The 24350-nt window shown below is 36.2% G+C and overlaps 2 protein-coding genes across 4 annotated transcripts in view; one reads left to right on the plus strand and one right to left on the minus strand.

The window, feature by feature from the left end:
- LOC125681974 (E3 ubiquitin-protein ligase AMFR-like) overlaps window positions 1–1950 on the plus strand; it is a 52415-nt gene extending 50465 nt beyond the window's left edge. The window contains exon 13 of the mRNA XM_048922330.2: window positions 1048–1950. Within this exon, the coding sequence (XP_048778287.2) occupies window positions 1048–1201 (154 nt within the window). The 3' untranslated portion in view covers window positions 1202–1950. The remainder of the gene's footprint in view (window positions 1–1047) is intronic.
- The window catches only part of LOC125681927 (serine/arginine repetitive matrix protein 2-like), a 46365-nt gene extending 32328 nt beyond the window's left edge, over window positions 1–14037 (minus strand). Inside the window, exons 1-2 of one of the 3 annotated variants that reach the window (XM_048922238.2) lie at window positions 13662–14037; window positions 11527–11601 (exon numbers count right to left, since the gene is read on the minus strand). The gene's annotated coding sequence lies outside the window, so the exon portion shown is untranslated. Of the gene's footprint in view, window positions 1–287; window positions 684–11526; window positions 11602–13579 lie in introns of those variants that run through there. The other 2 variants (XM_056160242.1, XM_048922229.2) reach the window with 2 other exon arrangements.
- Between the last annotated feature and the right edge of the window lie 10313 nt (window positions 14038–24350).

Below are 24350 nucleotides of genomic sequence, written 5' to 3' on the forward strand. Positions count from 1 at the left end.
GATTGTTCCAGGATTTTTCTCTCCCTCTTTGCTACAGTAAATTATATTCATACAACTCGCTGTAATACACAAGAGTTGACTTTACAATTTTACTTGCAACAACCAGGAACTATCAAAATATGCTAACTCAAAAACAAACACGACAATATACCCAAAGATTTTTTGTAGAAATGAGATAGAATGCAAGTGATTTATACATGAAATATCACAAAAAAATTATATATATATATTATTATTATTGTTATTATTAAGAAACATCGTATTTGCCCTTAATATGAAATGCTGACCTTGAGTTTGGGGAGATGGAGAGGTTGAAGTCCCTGTCACAATTTAATCATAACTCTGCCTTCCTTATAATTAATTTGCATTCATTTTTTACAACACAAATATCAAATCCCCCATATCAAAGCAATGGGCCAATCACATGCTGAAACAGTATCCATCACTCATCATACAAATGAGAATGCACTAATACATCCAGAATGTGTTGTTGTCAAGGGAGGGTTAGCAATCCCTGTACACAAGCATTTTGTGTACCAAGGTGATGCCTATCTTCTTAATTTCTTATTTTTAAAGCCATGAATTATACCATACCAGGAAGATCTTAATATCAGGAAAATCTTTGTAGAACCCGTCACAAATAATTTTTAAAAGCACAGGGTAATGCAGGTTCTAAATATAGCATCTGCTCTGATTTTCTTCCTACTTGTCAATGCATGTAAAGTGGTGGATCTAGAACATTTGTAACCAAAGAAAATGGTGATTTTTGCCAGTTTGGGCCCTTCATTCTTCCTTTTTGGATGGAAAAAGTACCGAACACGCACACACTTTGAAAATTTTCTGGATGTATATCATATAACATTAATAACTGAACTTTTATCATGAACTTTCATTTATTGCCGAGAACAAAAATCTTCAGTTATGATGAAGCATTTTTTTAGTTGGTAGAGGGTGTCGTTCACCACTACCTCCTGGATGTTGAATCCAGGGAATTTTGGGTTTCTAGTTCATTTGATTATCTAGGATATTTTTTCTTCAAATTTGTAGAAAATATTTAAGTCGGCAGACAAATTCCCAAATGGAGGCAGCATCTCAAAGTGATGAATTATCAGGGACTCTAGAGAATAGTACTCAGTCCGACTTACAGAAGAGGCGGGAACTCTCATTTCAAGCGGCACAGAGGCGGTTCACCAGTTCATAACAAAACAGGGCAGTCAGCATCTTGATCTGTATTTGATGAACCCAAGAGTTTGTTTTTGGGCATGAACATTTCATTTGTGTATTACTTCATATGTGGTGCTTTTGAAAGGTTTGTTGGTTTATGTTCATCATGTAATACATTGTATATAACTTACACAACTCACAATACCTCTGATAAGGAAATGTTTGTGTTCTGTCATCATTGTTAAGCACTAGTTTGTACATCCGCAAATCATTCCAGTGTTCATATTACAAATAAAAAATATCGGATAGTTCATACTTTATCATGTTTCATCAGGCTCTGTTATGTTCAGAAAATCTGTGTATTTTATAACCAAGCAAAGTTTGTACTAAACACAGCAGCCATGAATGGTTTCGAAGGTGGAGTCAAAATTTTATTTTATCCTGTTGGTCAGATGTCAGATAGAAATTATAAAAATCATGTTTTGATCAATAATACTGTAATGTACATACGTGTTGCATTTTTTAAGCTCATCAATACATGCATGTTAATCATCAGATTCAGTTTTATTACATAATACTACGAAACACATTTTATATGAACAATATGTTTAAAAGATCAGCATTTAATTATACTAAAATTGTTTAGATAAATTGTTTTTTATCATCTCATTGTTAAGTGCACTGTTACTGCAGTATATTTTCAAATAGTTTGATTGTGTATAGTACATGTATAGTGTCATGAAAAGGAAAAACCCCGAGAATGGAATAAAGTTATATCAAATTAAACAATTTATTGAAATTTTTATTTGAATATTATTGGACTTGCCTAAACCACAGCTGCATTATATTTTTCTTTTCAGAATGTTTAATATGTCAAACCGTTATTTAGTGTTGAACAAATTTTTTTTACGATCAAAAAGGTGGTCATTTATTCACATTTACATTCACTGAGTATATTCTGAAATCCATTACTTGTCATTTGCATCTATACGACACAATTTGTTATAATCTAGCTAGATCCGGTTTTCAGTTTTGTTTGTATGCATTTCATGAACTGCACGACCTATTTCGCGGCATCGAGTCGAGGATTTTCAACTGTCACATTTAAATTACTGGCATATCAATGATATCTATATTTTATATGCTTGAAAGTATAATTAATATTTATTAAAAATCCAGATAAACAAGAAATGTTTGTAAAACATATATGCTGGTGTCAATCAAGCATATGATTCTTAAAATATAGGAGATACAATATTACTATGTCTAGTTTAAACACTGACCTTTGACCATATGAACCCAAATTTTATAAGGCTATCTATTCTTTATAATGTACCAGTCTACCAAGTTTGATGTCTGTCAAGCAAAGGGTTCTTAAGATATTGAATAGACAGTATATTCCTATGTCCAGTTTGACCTTTGAGCATGTGACCTCAAAATCAATAGGGGTCATATACTCCTTAAGATGTACCAGTGTACTAAGTTTGGTGTCTGTCAAGCAAAGAGTTTTCAAGATATGTCCACTTGGACCATTGACCTCAAAATCAATAGCGGTCATCTCCTTATGATGAAGCAGTGTACCAAGTTTGTTGTTGAGCAAAGGGTTCTCTAAACATTAAATGGGCAGTATATTCCTAAGCCCAGTTTGACCTTTGACCATGTGACCTCAAAATTTATAGGGGTCATCTACTCCTGAAAATATACCAGTGTACCTAGTTTGATGCCTGTAGAGCAAATGGTTCTCAAGATATTAAATGGAGAGTATATTCCTATTTTTAGTTTGACCTTTGACCAAGTGACATCAAATTCAATAGGGGCCATCTACTCCTGAAAATGTACCAGTGTACCAAGTTTAATGTCCGTGGAGCAAAGGGTTCTCAAGATATTGAGCAGACAGTATATTCCCATGTCCACTTTGACCTTCGACCATGTGACTTCAAAATCAATAGGGGTCATCTGAAAATGTACCAGTATATCAAGTTTGATGTCTGTCGAGCAAAGGGTTCTCTAAACATTTGAGTGGTCAGTATATTCCTATGTTTAGTTTGACCCTTGACCATGTGACCTCAAAATCAATAGAGGTCATCTACTCCTCACAATGTATCAGTGTAACAAGGTTAATGTCTGTCAAGGAAAGGTTTCTCAAGATATTGAGCGGACAGCATCTTCGTATGTCCAGAGTAGATTGACCTTTTGACCTGAAAATCAATAGGGGTCCTCTTCTACTTGTAACCAACTCTTATATCAAATATCATTACGATAAAGCGAATGGTTCTCAAGATATTGAGCGGACAAGGTGTGGTCTACCGACTGACAGGTGCAAAGCAATATGCCCCCAGTGGCGGATTTAAAGGGGGCGCAGCCGGTGCGCCCCCCCCCCCCCCCCCCCCCACCACTAAAATTTTCAAATTTAAGGTAAATCGCGGTATCTTGTTTCGGAAAATGTACTAAACGATAAAAGAAGCAATATTTTTTTCGACAAAATCTTTTGATTTCTTGAAATACTTTATTGGAAGAACTTAATTTTTACCCAAAAAAACCCCTTAAAATGTGGGTCATTTTATTAATTTCACCTTATTAAAATGATAGAAAATAGTACAAATGACTAATAGGAGAAATATTTCAAGCCCCATAAAATCTGTAAAACCCAGGACCTTCCGGGGGCTTCGCCCCCTGGACCCCCACTAGGGCTTCACCGTGGAACCACTGCCTCATAAAGTGGCGCCCCCGTAACCGCAATTCCTGGATCCGCCCCTGGCCCCTCTTCTTTGAAGGGGAGGGGGATAATATATAATAAATCGTCTTTCTTTGGTTTGTGAAACGGGAGAAAAAATCGAAAACTTTGCATAACGCGGGTTCATGCATTTTTTTTTTTATTTTGCAATATTTGCGACACTCATCTCCCGTTCAACAAAAAACCAGAGAATTTTTAAAACTTCATTCAATTTAAACTTATACAACAGATTGTCATTGCGATACCACACTAGAAATAATTCAATTAAGAAAACATTTTGTTTTGCGTTATTGCCTATCTCCCTCCAGGCGGTTAAATTGGGAGGTCCTTCAGGTGTGGATAAAGATCAATCCCTGCTCAAAGACTGTAAGCACCGAGCATAGGCCTATATCTTGCAGCCTTCACCGGCAAATGTGACGTCTCCTTGTGAGTGAAAAATTCTCGAGGGGGACTTTAAACAGTCTAAAACCAAACCTAACTCTCCCCTGTCCGGAATTTTTAAGAAGTACCTAGAAAGTGATAAATGATCACGAATTAAAGCATATTCGGGCAAAGTAGATTTTTCGACAAATATGCATTGCTGTCCTTACAGTCCTCAACAGTGTAAACTTTGTCCTTGCTAGATCGTCCATGTCAAGCTTAATCACCCGCCCCTCTCTTCCAGTATCCCGAACACGTTGGTGCAAGCAGAAAGAGACGAGTTGGATTTAAAATCTACGATGTTTTTAACAACGGGGTCGAATACCAGACAATATCCATGGCTCGGTATATAATCTGCGACTCATGAACGTCGCAGATTCCACACTCTACGACGAGAAGAACGTTACCAATTAGTCGCTCCCCCGTATTAGTGCTTTAGAACTTGTATTTGTACAGCTGTGTGACTGTTTCTACCAAACATTGGACGTTGCTTATAATAGGCTCTTCCATCCAATCATCATAGTGGAAGATTCCACGCCTCTATCAATCAAAGTTCTATAGTTATCAAAGTTTGTATGACGTCAAGGTCACTGGAATTACTTGACCTTCATAATAGTTTGTAGGGTTCACTTTCCAATCACCATTGTTGAAGATCCCATATGTCTGTTACTACAGGTTCTGTAGATATGCAAGTTCTTATGATCAAGGTCATTGGAGTCATTTGACCTTGATATCAGTTTGTAGGCCTCGTATTCCAATCATCATTGTTGAAGATCCCATGTCTCTTTAATTGCAGGTTAGATCCGTTTTTATAATCAAGATCACTGGAGTCATTTTATCATAATAATCCATTTCTAAGCCTCGTGTTGAACATTTCATATCTCTCTCAGTCCAGGTTCTGAAGTTATACCAGTCATTGTAACCAAAGTCACTGGAGTTAGCTGACCTCTATACAAGTTTGTATTTGCCATCATTCCCTTATCGTTGCTAAAAATTCTATGATATTTCTTAATTAAGTCATATCTGGTGGTATCTGGAATTAAATTTCCCCATAGAGTTCTATACCCACCATCACGATTTGACACCCCCGCCCCTCCAAATGTACTTAAACTCCTTCAATCTGATAACAAACACTATTGGTACATTCATCAACCAGCCACGGGCATTTTTATGTGCGAGAAAGAAGAAAATGAAGCGGGGGAAAAACCCAAGTTTCCAAACATCGTTTGAGAGACTTAAACAAATCAAAGAATAGTGGTTCTTGAGAAAACTTTAAAGTTTCCCCCTTACATATTCTTAAGTAACAAGAGGCCCATGGACCTAGAATCGCTCTTCTGATACATTGTAGAACAGGCAAAAATTCCCACTAACCAAGATTCATCAATTAACAAGGTTTTAGAGACCTATCACATGATAGTGTGTGAAGGGGATATCATACAGTACACTATTAGATTAGGCAATCAAAATAATTACAAAATGAAGTTACTTAACCTACGTGCATATCTGGGTAGTACAGATTTCTCTTCTACATGAATTTTTTCAAGGGACATAGAGACGGTTGGGGTGCTAAATACCGAATTTACTATGCAAACAATTAGGACAAGGGGATCGCATTGTATTTTGTCCGATTTTTAATGCAATTACATTTCATGCCATTGTTGGAGAATGGTTCTTAAAACCAATATCAACAAAATAGCTTTTTAACTTTTTCAGCTCTGTTGAAATAAAAGACAAAGAGTGAGTTAAGTGAAGGTTTGATGATCCTTGGGTTTTTAGTTTGAAAGATGTATAGATTTGCAAAAAAAGAGAGCAAAAGTAGGTCACAGTGACCTACCTTTTAGCTGACACACCCTGAGAAGCCAAGATGCATCAACTTCATAAGTTTGATGGATCTAAGCCACTTAGTATCTGAAATATCTAAATATAGCCATGAAATTCATAAAGTATATCACAGCATCGTTGGAAACCCACGGTTGATTACGCTTCGTTCCTCTCTCCATCACCCGTGGGTCCATTCATTCCTACTCGCTCGTTCTCATGAATAATTAATGAGGCAATTTGATTGGCCAATCAAGGAAAACCCTAAGCAAATTTGTCCAATCAAAAAGACGCTTTCAGACCAATTTCGGTATACAATTGCTGTGATAGCAAAGTTAAGTTAGCGCTACCTTTAAAAACAGAAGAGTTCCATTACTATTACGATTACTTTGATTGGACGATATTTTAAAATATTTATTCATGAGAACGAGCAAGTAGGAATGAATGGACCCACTGGTGATGGAGAGAGGAACGAAGCGTAGTACTCAACCGTGGGTTTCCGACGATATCACAGTGACTTACTTCTTAATCGACACACTCCGAGGACTCAAGATACATCAACTGAAACAGGTTCATGATTTTAGGCTCTTAGCATTTGGTTTAGATATAGCTTTGAAGTTTAAAAAGTAGATCAAGGTGACCTAATTTATAGTCTGCACACTCCGAGGACTCAAGATGCTTCAACTGACAAAGTTTGATGATGTTAAGTCAAATAGTACCTGAAAATTTAAATGTAACTGTCCAAAAGTAGGTCACGGTGACCTACTTTTGGTCGACACACTGAAGACTCAAGATGCATCAACTGACAAGTCAAATAGTATTCATATATAGCCGTCAAATTCCAAAAGAAGGCCACAGTGACCTACTTTTTGGTCGACACACTCCAAAGACTCAAGATGCAAAGTTTGATAATTGAAGTCAAATAGTATCTGAAATATTCAGATATAACCGTCAAATTCCAAAAGTAGGTCACAGTGACCTACTTTTTGGTCGACACACTTTGAAGACTCAAGATCCATCAGCTGACAAAGTTTGATGATTGTAAGTCAAATAGTATCTGAAATATTCAAATATAGCCGTCAAAATCCAAAAATAGGTCACGATGACCTACTTTTTAGTCAACACACTCTGAAGACTCAACATGCATCAACTGACAAAGTTTGATAATTGTAAGTCAAATAGTATCTGAAATATTAAAATATAGCCGTCAAATTCCAAAAGTAGGTCACAGTGACCTACTTTTTAGTCAACAAACTACGAAGTCTCAAGATGCATCAACTGACAAAGTTCGATGATCCTAGCTTTCATAGTGTCCAAAATATGCATCTAAAATTGAAAATGTGAAATTTGAATGTCTGCAAAATTCAAAAAGTAGGTCACTGTGACCTACTTTTTTTATAAATATGTTTTGAAGCCTCTAGACGCATCAACTTACAAGGTTTGATGATTCTAAACCTCTCGGTATCTGAAATAACAACCTAAAATGTATTCATAAATGGTTACCCATAAAATTCAAAAAGTAGGTCATGGTGACATACTTTTTATATGACGCACTTCAAGGTCCCATGATCCATCAACTGACAACTTTTGATGATCATAGGCTCAAAAGTGTCCAAGATATGCATCAAAATCCATTTAATAATAATTACCTGTGAAATTCAAAAAGTAGGTCATGGTGACCTACTTTTGAGACAACATGATAATAGGTCCTAAGATGCATCAACTGACAAAATTTGATGATCCTAGTCCTTATACTAAGCAAAATATCAAAGTTTTAACAAAACAAAATTTAAGGTCAACTTTGAAGTGACCTTGAGACCACACCCTTTGCCCCAGGATGATGCCTTGAACAATTTTTTTTATCTATAACCTATCCTCATCCTTATGCATAAGTTTGGTGATAATTTGCCAAGTGGTTCTTGAGAAGAAGATTTTTTAGCAACCACTACTTTTGTTTGCATTTTCCTACTTATCTCCCCTTGTTAAAGGGTCACAACCCTAGTTTTAGTACAAATGAAAGCCCTTGGGCCAAGGATACCCTGTGACAAATTTGACAAAAATTGGCCAAGGGGTTCTTGAGATATAGCCCCTTTTCCAAAAAGTTGACGCACACCGCACACCAAATTTATGGCCATATGATTAGCTCTTTGAGCCTTCGGCTCAGAAGAACTAAAAATACAAATCCCTATGGAAACTGGGCTCATTCTTGATTATTTATATATCATATAATGCAACTTTCATGCAATCCAGAGATTCTTCAGAAGATTTTCTTTACACACTATTTTCGCGAGTTCCTTGTTATCCCCCTTTGTAAGGGAGAACTGCTCTTCATTTGAACAAACATATTTTCAGTGGTGAAGTTAATATTGGCCATGTAGTTCCTGTACGAAAATCTATTGAGCTTATTTTCATATGACAACCTCTACAAAACATTCGCGAATAACACCAAAAAATTATATAAAGTATATTCAAACAGTTGAAAACCAGTCTTCACTGTGAGGAGCTGCTGAAATGTCGCTGGTGAGTTTAACATAACAGAACTTGTTGGTAAACAAACTATGTTGATGGAAACCGTATGTTCGGCTGAATATGACATTTTTGCACGCAAGAAATATTAATAAAATCAATATATGCACCCAGGGGTGCATGAGCCGAGTTGTATGGGATACATTGTAAAGTTAGGAATGATGTGGCATATTTATAATTGTGAAGAACTAATTTCAGTTTTAAACTTTTCGAGTTACTGTCCAGAAACCATTTTTCAAGTTTTCAATCTATTTTCGGTCACTGTGACCTTGACCTTTGACCTCTTTTCTCCAAAATCAATAGGGGCTTGCTTTGCTGGTATTCAACAATATATCCAAGTTTCATTTGATTCAAATTTAAAAATTTCGAGTTATCCTCTGGAAACCAAAATTTTGGGGAATTTTTAATCTATTTTCGGTCACTGTGACCTTGACCTTTGACCTATTTTCTCCAAAATCAATAGGGGTCTTCCTTACTTGGTATCCAACAATATATCAAAGTTTCATTTGATTCGGATTTAAACTTTCTGAGTTATCATCCGGAAACCAAATTTTTCTGAAATTTTCATTCTATATTCCGTCAATGTGACCTTGACCGTTGACCTTTTTTGTCCAGAATCAATAGGGGTCTTCCTTACCTGGTACCCAACAATATATCAAAGTTTCATTTGATTCGGATTTAAACTTTTCGAGTTATCATCATCTGGAAACCAATTGTTGATGCCCAACCGCCCGCTCGCATCACCAAACCAATAGCCGAGTTCAACGGCTAATAAAAAACAAATCTGCGCATTGTATGAGCGTCAGGTGGTAATCAGTAGCTAACAGATCGCCTAATAAAGTCACGGCAAGGTAACACAGCGCCAGCGGTCATAAATAGGAGGTACTGAGGCAGAATTCCCCAGTAGTCAGGTAGACATATTTTGTTGAGTCGCTATATGTCCGCCAGTACTACATGTTTTTGACAATTTTTGAGCAAACTGTCACTATGTGTCCGCCTGCACTATATGAAATGAAAGTAGAATGAAAATATGAGAAATAAATTTTCGTTTTTGAAAATACAGAAGGGTATAGGGTTTGTCCACTGGTTGGTTTCTAGCTCAGCTGATACTAATAAGTCTGGTTCAGGGTTTGTCCACTGTTTTGGTTTCCATATTCTATCACCCGTTTTTTTTTAAATGTTGGAACAACTAAACCGACCGATTGCAGGACCGAAATTAACACATTATTCTATCGTCAGCGTAGAAGTATTTGGAATCACAACATTAACCCGACGTCAGCCTGATGCTTGGTTTTTTTGGTTTTGCTTTCGCATTCAAATAAATAACGAACACCAGTAAAGTTCGACCACCCACGTTTGCGTAGCATATCTAACGTAAACTCAATGTGGGATGTCAACGTTGGACCTACATGTTGAGTCAGACTTGGTGAATAATCGGATAATGCAATCAACAACTATGGCCCTATGTTGGCATGCCCTTTGCAATAGAACTATGACTAAAGAATATTTTGAAAAATGTCATGTTGGTTTGGAACACCCTTGCCTAATCTATAGATTTAAACTCAATTCTCGTTACAACGATGTTTTGATACACGTTAATTTGAAGTATGTATTTTTGATGACATGTAGAGAGCACAAGGAACTAAATCATCAGGTGCAAATCATCATACTATATGGCAGGTGCATATACAATGTCATTCAAACTAAAAGTACTTCAGGTGATTTTAGACCATCCTAATTGCAAGCGTTGGAGCATCGTCGGAAACCCACGGTCGGTCTCACTGCGTTTACCTCCCGTGGGACAAAACGCTGATATTTTCCCTGGAAGCTGTGCTTCGGCTTCTATATGCAATTGGTCGCTTTACCATTCCTTATTGCGATATTCAACCAATGAAAAAGCCCCTTATTTTCAGTGTTCGGGAGCATAGAAAAGCATGCTTTCGAAGCGAAGATTTTGACTACGTTTAAGTTGAACAAGTTACAAAACTTTCAGCAATATGCTTTATTAGCGGATGGTGTATTTGTGTCTATAAAGACTGGGGAGGAAAAGGGCTGTGTTACCAAGCGTTTACTAATGCGCACGAGTCTATGTACAGGTCTACATGTTCAGCACTTGTAGTTTCGGCACTCGTTGTCTCGCCACTTTTATCCATCATAGGGGAGCAACGTGTTTTTTTCAACAGACTTGGTATTTCATCGGTTTATACATGTAGGCCTATAGGTACATGTATGTTAAATTTACTAGCGAGTTAAGTTACTGCTGTAATTTGTTCTAGTTGTGTTGTCGGCACAAATTGAATAAGTAATTATGACCTTCTTTACACTGTTACATACCTCTCTCGTGTTTACAAACAGAATTGAAGTCTCACTTACGATAATTACAATATGACATGTAAACGGGATAGTAAGACCATATTTTGATTTTTTTGATATCTAATTTTTAATTTGTATCATGCATGACTGATTTTATTCACATGCTATGTAGCAGTGATTATAATAAAAGGGGGGGGGGCGCATGTGAAAGTGAAGTAGTAGCAAAATTAAATATGAGTGCCAAATCTGGAGTTTTCATCTATATATCTTTGATAGTGGCACACAACAAAAGACACTTTCATGGGCGGCGCCATTACTGCTGACACTTTGAGTTCTTGGAATAGTTACGGCGATACCCATTAGTCCTCGATATGTCAAGTAAGGTCATGCATTTTAATGAGTTATGCGAAAATATCGGCGTTGTGACCCACGGGAGGTAAACGTAGTGTGATCTACCGTGGGTTTCCGACAATGGCGTTGGAGTTAACAATGTCATTTGTTTTAGGATAACCCATTTGTACAGCAAACATAACAACCACAATTATACTCACAAGATTGTTCATTCCGCTCTTATCAAGGACATCTGCTTATCATTTATCCTGGTCACGGCACCAAAAGTGAAGGTCCTGTAACAGAGAACCGGTGCATTGATCATATCGTGTGTCTAATTGTAGTTCTTCTTTCTTTATGAATTTTGAAATAGTTTCATTGGTAGTTCAATATGTTATATTTACATTTCAAGTTTTTAAATAGGCTAATCACTGCATGGGTATGAATACAATTGAACTAGTCTACAAATAGACTAATTCATCAATAATGAAAATGTAAAAATAAGAAATGTCTTTCATTTTTTGAAAGTATATGAGATAATATACCTCAAGCCTCTTCACACCGGCACATATTTCAAAAAGTGCTAATCTGCTCCATTCAACATCCCGGTGTGAATAGACTCGAAACATCTCACTTTCAAAGATTAAGTCTGATACAATTCAATATCAAGCCAGGTACTTCATTTTATGACCCTGTCTGTTTCTGTAGTTTTGGCAATTTTTGGATTTGTACTATCAACGCGGAGATGGTATATTTTACTGGGGCTTGCTTATGACCCTTACGTTTATTCTGAGTATAAACATGTATTATCAATTACTCTCATTATTATCTGCCTAATTCAATAGACGCTCATCAAAAGCATTTCAGCTAAATAGATGTCAATCTTCATTCATATTCAACGTGCATAAATGTGTCTACAATACGCAATTTCCGAGTTGCCCATTAGTTCTTAATTTCCCTTTGTGGAACTCTTATGCACAGTGTGACGCAAAACATACTTTCGTCCACACGCGGTGGGTACAAATGCTTATCGCTGTCTTCATCACATCATGCAACCACGCAAACTGCAGGGACACACAATTTTAGTAAGCTTTATGAGTAGATAATAAAATAGCTTAAACAAAAATCGATAATCACCATTTTTCTTTGATCAAAGTTTCACTCGTGCAAAAGAGGAAAAAATGAATTTCATATTTAATTTAATGACCTAATTCAAACTAATACTATTATTCATATGGTCAGTTTAATGTATTCAGTATACCAACGGCTGATATTATTTTTTTTTTTAAATACGCTTTCATAACTTTTATCCTTATTTACATAGCTAGTCTATAATATATGCATGTATATATACATCTTGTACCCACCCAAGCGTTCACCAGAACACTCAACGTACCTCCACCACAGATGAGCTGATATCGCGGAAGTTGCGTATTAAGTTAAAGATTATTTAAAATAGAGTGCAATAATTCATTCTATTATATACCTAATAAATAGTATATTTTAAAATCTGCGTAAAATCTAGAGAATGTTAGCATTCAATATCCTGCGAATTTATTGAACGCTAACTTTACATTGCGTAAATTGTGTGCGCCAGAAACATTCCGAGTATGAGCGTTCAATATTGACCTTACCGTAACGACGTATTAAAACAAGCCAAAATGGCAGACGACAGTCCTCCAAATCTGACAGAGCCGGTATTTAATATCATATTCATTTATTTAAACAAAATGTTTTACTGTACAGAAATTAAGATGTCTCCATTCACAAAATCAGTTTACTTCATGCATTAATGACGGGTTTAATATTGAATAGTTAAGAAATGTACACCGTCACCTTAGATGCCAATATTGATGAATTCTCGTCTATTTTGGAGTATTTTGAGTGAAATGGATATAATTTAACAACTAAATACTTAAGCTATATAATAAAAGGGTTATTGAACTTATATTGGTGAATATTGACACTCGTTAGTTGTCAAAATGCACTCGCAAGCTCGTGCATTTTCACAGCCAACTCGTGCCAATATTCACCAATATAAGTTCAATAACCCTATAACATACATGTATCAATATATTGCCAGAAACCAAGGATTCTTCCTGAATCATGGGATTCATATGTCCCGTTCACATGTCCATCAGCTACTAATTGTATTACACTGAGATGTTCGTTTGTTCTACGGGTATTACGTTAGACTTGACCACATAATTTCCGGCAACGTTCGTGCCTGAAAACTATGTGGATTTTATTTCCACGTTCTTTGTATTCCCTTACGGTTCTACAACCCTGGATTGGTTCATCATCACGATACGTACGATCTCAAAAATGAAATGATGAAAAAAAAAGAAAAAGATACCCAATAGTCCTTGGATCGAATCTGATTGCACCAGACACGATATTCTACGACAGTGACTGTTCCTTGATATCAATATCACCGACAATGAGAATGAGAATCGTATCACTTGGTAAATGCATTGCTTTAGATGAGCACACGCAGTGTTTGATTCCGTTTAATGTATACTTGCACTTCTATAGTCTGTTCTGGTACAGAGTTCTTTTTAAAAAGTCCATTTTCAATTGTTTTCCAAATGAATTCACTCAAAGCTTACCAACCCAGCATATGAATCAAAAACATCAATTCATCCGCACTTTGTGAATTACGAACTCTTTTTTCACATCTGATATGGATTTTGTCAGATCAGGCAGTTCATATATATGTTGGTCTAGACACGTTTCCGTTGACGTGTAGTACAGTGCAGTACAATCTGCTAAATTTAGTACACAAAAACACACGAATACCAAACAAATTTATCCTAAATTTCAATTAAAGGTTATACGAGTACAAATCGCTGTTTCTATTTCTAGCATGTAGTCTTTTATATAAAATATGCTGGTATTGTAAGACAAGCTTGAATTAGCTTTTCTCAAATTTCGTTCGATTTGTTATCTGTCTGGCATAACGTTTTGAATATATCTGCGTTTAGTGGAACACGTAGTGCAAAATAAGACTTTTTATAATTAACATTAGCCCCCCCTACGAAAACTGTGAAATCCAAGCTCTCTGGATGTGGGACCATGACCTTATAGAGATGGAATGATTTTGTTTATCAGTTCATTGAATTTATATTCAGCCCGCACATCAGTTGACAAGTTAGCTAAAAGTGTAGATAACATAGTGGGGTTTAAAGGTGTCCCAAATAAGATAACAATAACAGCATATTCAAATTCAAGTAAACGTCTTCCAAGCGTCATAGAGTGTGAAGTGACCTGCTCAATGTTTATTTTTCAAAAGGAAGTTAGCTCCTGAACACAACTGCGCAAAATTCTACAACCAAGTATTTAGTGGTTCAATACTGATCCCATTGGTGCAAACATCTACTACTGAACCCTCTCCGGTTGAAAAAAAAAATTGTTTCAATTTAAATTTTGAAAGAGTTTGGCAGGGACTATAATTGTGGCGGAAGGATTGATTAATCAAAAAGTTAATCAACAAGAGGCCCAAGGGCCACATCACTCACCTGAGTTACCTTGGCCCATATCTGAAGACTTTCCATATACATTTGCATGTAAAACCTTAGTGCGTATTGTGGCCCCAACCTACAACTTGAGGCCATTCTATTTACAAACTTGAATTTGCACTATGTCAGGAAGCTTTCATGTAAATCTCAGCTCTTCTGGCTCATTGGTTCTTGAGAAGATGATGTTTTACAGATTTTTTTCTATTCTCGTGTAAAACTTTGATCCCCTATTGTGGCCCAAACCTACCCTGGGGGCCATGATTTGAACAAACTTGAATTTGCACTATGTCAGGAAGCTTTCATGTAAATCTCAGCTCATCTGGCTCATTGGTTCTTGAAAAGATGATTTTTAAATATTTTCTCTATTTATTCTCAAGTAAAACTTTGATCCCCTATTGTGGCCCCAATCCACCCCCAGGGGCCATGATTTGGACAAACTTGAATCTCCACTATGTCAGGAAGCTTTCATGTAAATCTCAGCTCTTCTGGCTTATTGGCTCTTGAGAAGAAGATTTTTAAAGATTTTCCCTACATATTCCTATGTAAAACTTTGATCCCCTATTGTGGCCCCAATCTACCCCCAGGGGTCATGATTTGAACAAACTTGAATCTTTACTATGTCAGGAAGCTTTACTGTCAGGAAGCTTTAATATAAATTTCAGCTCTTCTGGCTCATTGGTTCTTGAGAAGAAGATTTTCCCAATATATTTCTATGTAAAACTTTGATCCCCTATTGTGGCCCCAATCTACCCCTGGGGGCCATGATTTGAACAAACTTGAATTTGCACTATGTCAGGAAGCTTTACTGTCAGGAAGCTTTAATATAAATTTCAGCTCTTCTGGCTCATCGGTTCTTGAGAAGATTTTTAATGATTTTCCCTATATATTTCTATGCAAAACTTTGATCCCCTATTGAGGCCCCAATCTACCACCGGGGGCCATGATTTGAACAAATTGAATCTGCACTATGTCAGGAAGCTTTCATGAAAATTTCAGCTCCTCTGGCCCAGTTGTTCTTGAGAAGAAGATTTTTAAATGACCCACCCTATTTTTGCATTTTATGATTATCTCCCCTTTGAAACGGGAATGACCCTTTATTTGAACAAACTTGAAAGCCCTTTACCCAAGCTTACCGTCATGATTTTTGTGCATTCAACTAAAACACTCAAATAACCCCATACCGGCTTATTTGGTCATTTTTGAAAATTATTTTTGCACATCAAATCTTTCCACAGCCTTGGCGTAAAAATGCATAATGGTAAAAATTACAAATTGTTACCCATCTCGTCTGCCGACAACGCAAAAACAACAAGCTACGGCAGCTACGCAGAATTTTCGATAGTATTTACCCGCAAACAAGACTATCCTCAAATCCACATGTATTTCACATGTGTGTAAACAGTCTGAGTGCACCTCAAGAAGTTAGCCTGAGCAGCTATCAACATCAAATACTTCCTTTGTATAAAACTGATTATTTCTGAAAATTACACAAAATTTCCTAATCAGGGGTACAAAAATTAAGAGAAAAGAAGAAGAGGAAATGAGAAGAATCGCGCAGGAGGGGGGGGGGGTCATTCTTTTGATGGTGTATGAGAAACTTACTAAGTACATTCATTTCCGCAGTGATGAAAATTAGTCCCACATAGGATGGTGTGTGGAAACGTCTTCAGTTCTATGGCTGACGACAGTGCTTTGAAGAATGACTTCGTACCTCATGAACAGGTTAAGGATACGATAGCAAAGATTGAAGTTTTAATAGCTGATAATGCAAATGTTAATTCATTTTTGCCGTCATGGACTGATGGGGACTATTTTGTGCAATTACACCAACCGAAGAAAATGGAAAGAAATATCTTTGAGAAAAGCATGGAGACTGAAAAGGCAGTGTTTAACGCAGCAACCATTGACAGCGGACGGACTATACTGAATGAGGAGACTGAGAACGGACAAATCACACATTCTGTTCCCGAGATCAGTTGCGAAGAACTTGACATCAAAACAGAGGATGTTGCAGCATACATCCTGAGTATTATTGAAAATGCATGTACAATAGTTCGCCAAGGTATAACAGTCCAGAAACTAGATCAGGATGACGATAGGGTTATAGTAGAAACAAAAAATGGTCACACTTCAGATGAGAGCCAGGACAACGAATGTCTACAAAAACATGCCGAACTAATGAAACCTGTGAAATTACAAAACAGAAAACTAAGTCATTCACAGGTAGACTAGACAAATCTGGGGAGTTTACTGCATTAGAATCAGAAAAAACATGCAAGTTCATTCCTCGAAAGCTGTTTTTATCAAGCGTAGAAAGCTTTAAACTTGCACCAGATATCCAAAGCACAGAAGAGGAGACCAAGTCTGCGAAACCAAAGCCTTTCCAGTTTAAAAAAGATAGACTTTCTGAAAATTTATGAAGATAACAAACGTAATTTTAAAGGATTTGTTGGTACTTTGCAAATGTATATTATACTATATGCATGTTATTGGTGTTCAAATATAGATTGAATTTGTTTTCAAACTGTTACACCTCTTGTTTGTTTTGGTTAGCGTTACTTGTTACACACTTCTGTATAATGGGCATCTGAGTAGCAAGTGGCCATATATATCTTTCCCATCCAAATGTTATATCGACGGTGCACTATCTAAGTCATGATTTAAAATACATTTTAGGTTTCTGGGGGTCACTTATTTTGAGATATCGTCATTGGAATATGATGTATTATGAAAAAATAGCTTGTCAATTTTCCCTTTGTATTTATTGTATTTTCAGGTGAAGCATAATGCTTGATTATTGATGAGAATATGTAGGCAAATCTATGTTTATGCACATACTTGAAAAAATTGATAACTTTTCCATTGGCCTTAATAGATATCAAATGCCTGGACAGATTAAAGCCCTACCCCCATCGCGTTTCTGTTGCTTTTTCAATCTCATTTAAAAAGTCAGCTCCTCGATCCGCTCCTTTATTATTATTTTTTTCGCTACACGAAACCTCGTGTAGCGACAACAACAAAATAAAAATAAAGGAGCGGATCGAGGAGCTGATTTTAATCGGATTGTCTGGAATTGGTTATTTGACATAACATATCTTAGCAAAGTGTAGCATTAAAAATTTCCTATTCATACCTAAATGATCTCAAGATATTTATTTTTTGGAAAAACGATAAAGAACGCTGTAACCAAAACTTTATTTTTCATTATTTTCAAAATGGAAATTTACACCATAATGGAGAATGCATTTTTAACTAATAACCATGCAGGTGTCTGATACAGTGATTCTGAAGTCTACAAACGGAAATAATAATGTAGGGATGCTCGCGTATATTAATTGATTGATTGATTGATTGATTGATTGAATGTTGTTTAACGTCCCTCTCGAGAATATTTCACTGATATGGAAACGTCACCACTGCTTGGGAAACAATGATACATTTTTATAGAGAGAAATGTAAAATCAAAAATCAAAAGATTACACAAAAATGAAGAGTACAACACTGAGGTATACATTTCTGAGAAACATAACTTACACCCCCTGAGTTACAAACATACATAGCTGAAACTGAGAAATAACACGGTTACATACTTGGATTTACTAGCCTACATGCTTGCATGCCAAGAAATTCCTAGCAAAATCTCCGTTACAGAAAAACAGTTATAAATCAGTAACCGCAACTAAGAGATAAGCGACGGCTACTACTAATCAGCATGTAATATGGTCCTATTGAAGCCAACGAATTCAGACCGGACGGGATTTCTTAGCATGGACGGCGACGACGGCAGACAACGGACAAATTTTGATCAGAAAAGCTCACTTGAGCCTTCGGCTCAGGTGAGCTAAAAAGTTAAAGCTAATAAAAGGATAGGGTTCAGTAATAGATGTGTAATATGTTTGCACCAATGGGATCAGTATTGAACCAGTAAATACTTAGTTGTAGCATTCTGCGCAGTACGTTGTGCTCAAAAACTCAGGAGCTACATGTATGTAACTTCCATAGAGTAGTTCCACCCTCGTGTGACTTATCAATGTTAATGGTTGAGAGTGGAAAAACTTTATTAATTTCCACTCATTATAGTTTAATTTAATTAATAACCAAAGAAAATGTGTATGTTGCCACCTTTTTTAAAATGTCAAACATAAAAAAACAGAAGTATAGGTCATCATCAGAAAATCATACATTTTAGTAAAACAGAATAATAGAAATAAATAAAAACTTGTTAAATGACAATTTTTTTTAAATTTCAGCTGTTTCGAAAAACTGCTTATTTATAAATTAATTGTGGATATTACGTAAAACATTGTATAATAGACATACAGTAGAGGAAATTCCAGTGTAGGAGTTATTGCCCTTGACAACATTCTTTAAATTGTAAATAATTTATTATCGATAGAAAATATAAACTTTCTACGGAAGCCGATAGGTGCTAGGGCATAGAATTAATATTCATTTAAGTTAATTTAATTTAACTGGCGACCGCCAATTATTATCTGGCGGCCGCCACTTAATTTATACATGGCGGCTGCCAATTTCAAAAACAATTTAATTCATATTGCTAAGTGATTATTTTGGAAAGATTTGGAATAGTATGCAAACACGTCACATCGTTTTTCAAAGTGTTGGGACAGTCGGGGGAGAAACTGTCTTCTACTATTGTTGACAAGCAGAAAAATAACCTAAAAATGTATCTTTTGCCCAAACTTTGTATCACGGTATCAACACTTCGCGAAAGTTACGTCCCTTGTCCGCCATCTCCCGGATAAAAATCGTATTTCCCTACGTTGGCCTTTGTAATTTTCCAATCTGTAGCTTTGACATCTGTTATTTTTCCATCAATTGCAGTTAACTACAATATGCCCCAGATTGGGGCAACCCATTAACTTGTATGAAAACTTGGTAATTGGCTAAAATTCAAAGTAATAACATCTTACATTTGGTAAGGTAAAGAAGGAAAACTTGGTTTTTCACCGATTGACCTTTGGCTGACCCCGCAAAGGGAAGTAACTCGCGGCGAAGTGTTATAAGTTCATTCATTATTATATTTTTATCATTCATTACTACCACCTAAAAGGTGAGGTGGGGGCCAATCCGCGAATTAATCTTATTTCACAAGTGAAAATAACTTAGTTTGCATTTGAAAATAACAAAAATTGAATGTTGTCAAAATAGTGGAGGGTCAGTCCCATGGTTCTACGTGCCTAATACGTTACACATGAAGATTTGCTCTTGCGCAAAACTGTCGACATTTGATATCGTAAACATTTATATAACTTTGTAAATTAACAGCACAATCGAAAAACAATAATCTAATGTTCTTAATTGTATATCACATACATATTACTAAACATTGGGGAGGGATTGCACCCCTTTCGTTTTGATTGATTGATTGATTGATTGATAGAGAGAGAGAGAGAGAGAGAGAGAGAGAGAGAGAGAGAGAGAGAGAGAGAGAGAGAGAGAGAGAGAGAGTGGAGTTGAATAACTGGCGACCGCCATAAAAATCCTTTAAATTGAGTGGCGTCGCCATATAAATTAAGTGGCGGCTGCCAGTTAATTTATCTGGCGGCTGCCAGTTAATTTATATGGCGGCCACCACATAAATTGAGTGGCAGCCGCCAGTTAAATGAATATATTAATTCTATAAAATGGCACCTATGGCTTCAGTAACTTTCTCATGATCAATACATGTAGTTTACCAGTTGTTTTTTTTTGGGGGGGGGGGGGGGGGGTGTTGTTGTTGTTTTCATTTTATCCAGTGAATAAAACTCATCTGAAAGATATATTTCTATCATGCGCAAAGTTCAATTTAACAAAGACTTTTTCATTACCTCGAATCTAAGAAATGAAAATTCTTTTCTTGATGCAAGTTGGACGGAAAACTTCATCAATTAATGTGCTGATGAAAAACTTTTCCTTTGATACCTGCATCAAAAAAAGAATTATAAGCTTCATTTCTTATCATTCAAGTTCAACTATGTTTTTTAAATAGTAAAACAAATAGTTTCTCTCATCAAAAAGCTTTAAATTAACGTTTTTGAAATGGCGCGTAGGAATACATTTAACATAATTGTAGTAACAATGAAAACAACAACAAAAATGGCTGTGCGTTCAGGTCAAGTAGAGAAGTTACTTTGAAGAATTAAATAAATTAGACGACAAATTAAATGTGCAATGGTTAAAAACTGAATTAGATATAAAGGAAGAAAACAATGTAAGTATCCGTGTACAAAGTCGTACTTTAGAAAACCTTACTTTAACAAATTCCTATTTGTCCAAGTTTACGGAATTAAGAGTTTGAATTTACTTTATTGACACTGAGCCAAAATTTGACCTTTTGAAGGCAAGCATAAAAGCAATATTTTAGCTTCAACTCTATGTCATGTAAACATAGACAAGTCTTTTTATAGTGAAATCTTTATTTTTGCAGTGACAGCACAGTCACAAATTGAAATTTTAGATTACACATTTTTAATACGGTTAATTTATCCCTAAAGAATACTTGAAATGTGATAGATATGATAAACTTAGATTAATTTCCATTTCTCTTGAAAACTATGTAAACAATTTCATACTACAATCTTTGTTTACTATTAAGCAAATAATAAACTCTCTAAAATGAGTTTCTGTGATAATGTTTAGCCTTCATTTTTTTGTGAAACCTTTTAAACACAACATACAGTAGATTTTTATCATTAAAAGTGAAAAACAACATTTTGAGGGGAGGGGGAATCGTGAATCAGTCCCTTTAAGTAATAACATACCAAAAAGAAAATTCTTAAACCACTTTTTATACATTTGCTGATGCTACCCGCTTGTTGGAATGCTTCAACGATGTGCTAGCTGTTCCGTCACAATATTTTTTCAGAGAGCTACAGTTCTGCAGCTAACGATGTACAGACTTATTGTCAATGACATAGAATTACACGAAATGTTGTGGATTTCGTTTTCTATCTTAAAATTAAGCGCCTGATTTTAATGTACACATTATACCATATTTATGACGATTCGTACAGGGAAACAGTGAAATAAGTTCACTAAACGTGTACGAGTCACAAACAGAGGACGAGCCCTAGTTTTACAGGTACCAGGTGCTTAATTGTAAGATACAGAACGAAATCCACACGGTGTCACCATTTCCAGGCTGTCCAGCACTCTCTGACAAAAATTAAGGGCTAATTTTAGGGCTAAAATTACAAGAATTTAGGTCTAAAATAAGGAATTTCATAACTAACATATCATAACAGATCATATAAATTTCAGCTCTTCTGGCCCAGTGGTTCTTGAAAAGAAGATTTTAAAATGACCCCACCCTATTTTTGCATTTTTGTGATTATCTCCCCTTCATTTGAACAAATTTGAAAGCCCTTCACCCAACGATGCTTTTGGCTAAGTTTGGTTGTAATAGGCCCTGTGGTTCTGGAGAAGAAGTCGAAAATATAAAAAGTTTACAGACGGACAACAGGCGATCAGAATAGCTCACTTGAGCTTTCAGCTCAGGTGAACTAAAACACAACAGCATGCGTCATAAATAAAGAGATATATGTCCCATTTGGGGTGGGGAAGAGGGGTGTCCTATGGTCATAAAATAACTATGATAATCCCAAAATTTGGGGGAGGTTCCGTACCCCTTAACCCCTCTAGATCAGCGCAACTCTTTTGTAGCATTACTTTTCCATATCCTAAAAATAAAAAAGAGAATATATTCTATTTTTAATGTGATGTTTTTTAAACTAAACTTAGGGCTAAGGACTCTACAAAAAAATCACATTTTTGCTTACAAGGACTCTACAAAAAAATCACATTTTTGCTCACAAAGTTCCATTTAGTTGTCTAAGGGACCTTTGGCGGGTTGAGGGCATGTCAAACACTGCAGCGGGGGTCCTGTCTTCAGTTTATCACACCAACAATGACACAAGCACACAGCGTTTCCCAACAAAGAACATCCAAGACTGTTTCACCAAGAACTAGGGAAAAGAGTTCACAATCTGGAGACGAAAGATATCAATCGCGCTAAACAAGTCGCAAGGACAGGAATGTGGAGAGGGTCGAGTCGGACAAAGATAAAGAAATGGTATCTGTTGCCGTCAAAAACGTTAACGGTGGAGAGCACAATACTCAAAAGAACTAGATGTGTTTGTGAAACACAAATGCTCCCGATAACGGCCAATTCCAAAGATGGTCAATGCCCACGTGCAATATGAAAGCCCTAATATAAATTTACCATTTAAAAGTTATGGCCAATGTCAAATCTTTTAAAAGTAGGTCAAACTCCAAGGTCAAGGTCACAGGTTCAAACATTTTGGTACCCGAGGAAAGGTCTTGTCACAAGAAATACTCATGTGAAATATCAAAGCTCTAGCACTTACTGTTCACAAGTTATTAGCAAGGTTAAAGTTTTCAAAAGGTAGGTCAAACTCCAAGGTCACAGGGTCAAAAACGTTGGTACCCACGTTATTAGCAAAGTTAAAGTTTCAGACAGAATGACAGACAGGACAAAAACAATATGCCCCCATCTTCGATCTCGGGGGCATAAAAATGAGTACAGGCAGGAAAACGGCAGCTCCAGATGAAGGGAGTAATGTTGCTGGGACAAGAGCAGAAACGCCTTCAAAAAGACGTAAAAAGAGTTCTTCTCAAGATAAGGACAAAAAGAAAACACGCCGTGACCACCAAAAAATAGTACTCGTCCTTCTTGAGATTGTAAAAAAGAAGAGTGGTCGAAAAGAAGAAAGAAAACAAATAAGAGGCCCATGGGCCTAGAATCGCTCTTCTGATACATTGCAGAACAGGCAAAAATTCTCACTAACCAAGATTCATCAATCAACAAAGTTTGATGATGTTAAGTCAAATAGTACCTGAAAATTTAAATGTAACTGTCCAAAAGTAGGTCACGGTGACCTACTTTTGGTCGACACACTGAAGACTTAAGATGCATCAACTGACAAGTCAAATAGTATTCAAATATAGCCGTCAAATTCCAAAAGAAGGCCACAGTGACCTACATTTTGGTCGACACACTCCAAAGACTCAAGATGCATCAACTGACAAAGTTTGATAATTGAAGTCAAATAGTATCTGAAATATTCAGATATAACCGTCAAATTCCAAAAGTAGGTCACAGTGACCTACTTTCTGGTCAACACACTCTGAAGACTCAACATGCATCAACTGACAAAGTTTGATGATTGTAAGTCAAATAGTATCTGAAATATTAAAATATAGCCGTCAAATTCCAAAAGTAGGTCACGGTGACCTACTTTTTAGTCAACAAACTATGAAGAATCAAGATGCATCAACTGACAAAGTTTGATGATCCTAGCTTTCATAGTGTCCAAAATATGCATCTAAAATTGAAAATGTGAAATTTGAATGTCTGCAAAATTCAAAAAGTAGGTCACTGTGGCCTACTTTTTTTTTTTTTATAAATATGTTTCGAGACCACACCCTTTGCCCCAGGATGATGCCTTGAATAATTTTTTATCTACAACCAATTCTCATCTTTATGCATAATGCCTGTGTCACAT

The sequence above is a fragment of the Ostrea edulis genome, chromosome 1 (assembly GCF_947568905.1).
Source record: "Ostrea edulis chromosome 1, xbOstEdul1.1, whole genome shotgun sequence".
Lineage (NCBI taxonomy): Eukaryota > Metazoa > Mollusca > Bivalvia > Ostreida > Ostreidae > Ostrea > Ostrea edulis.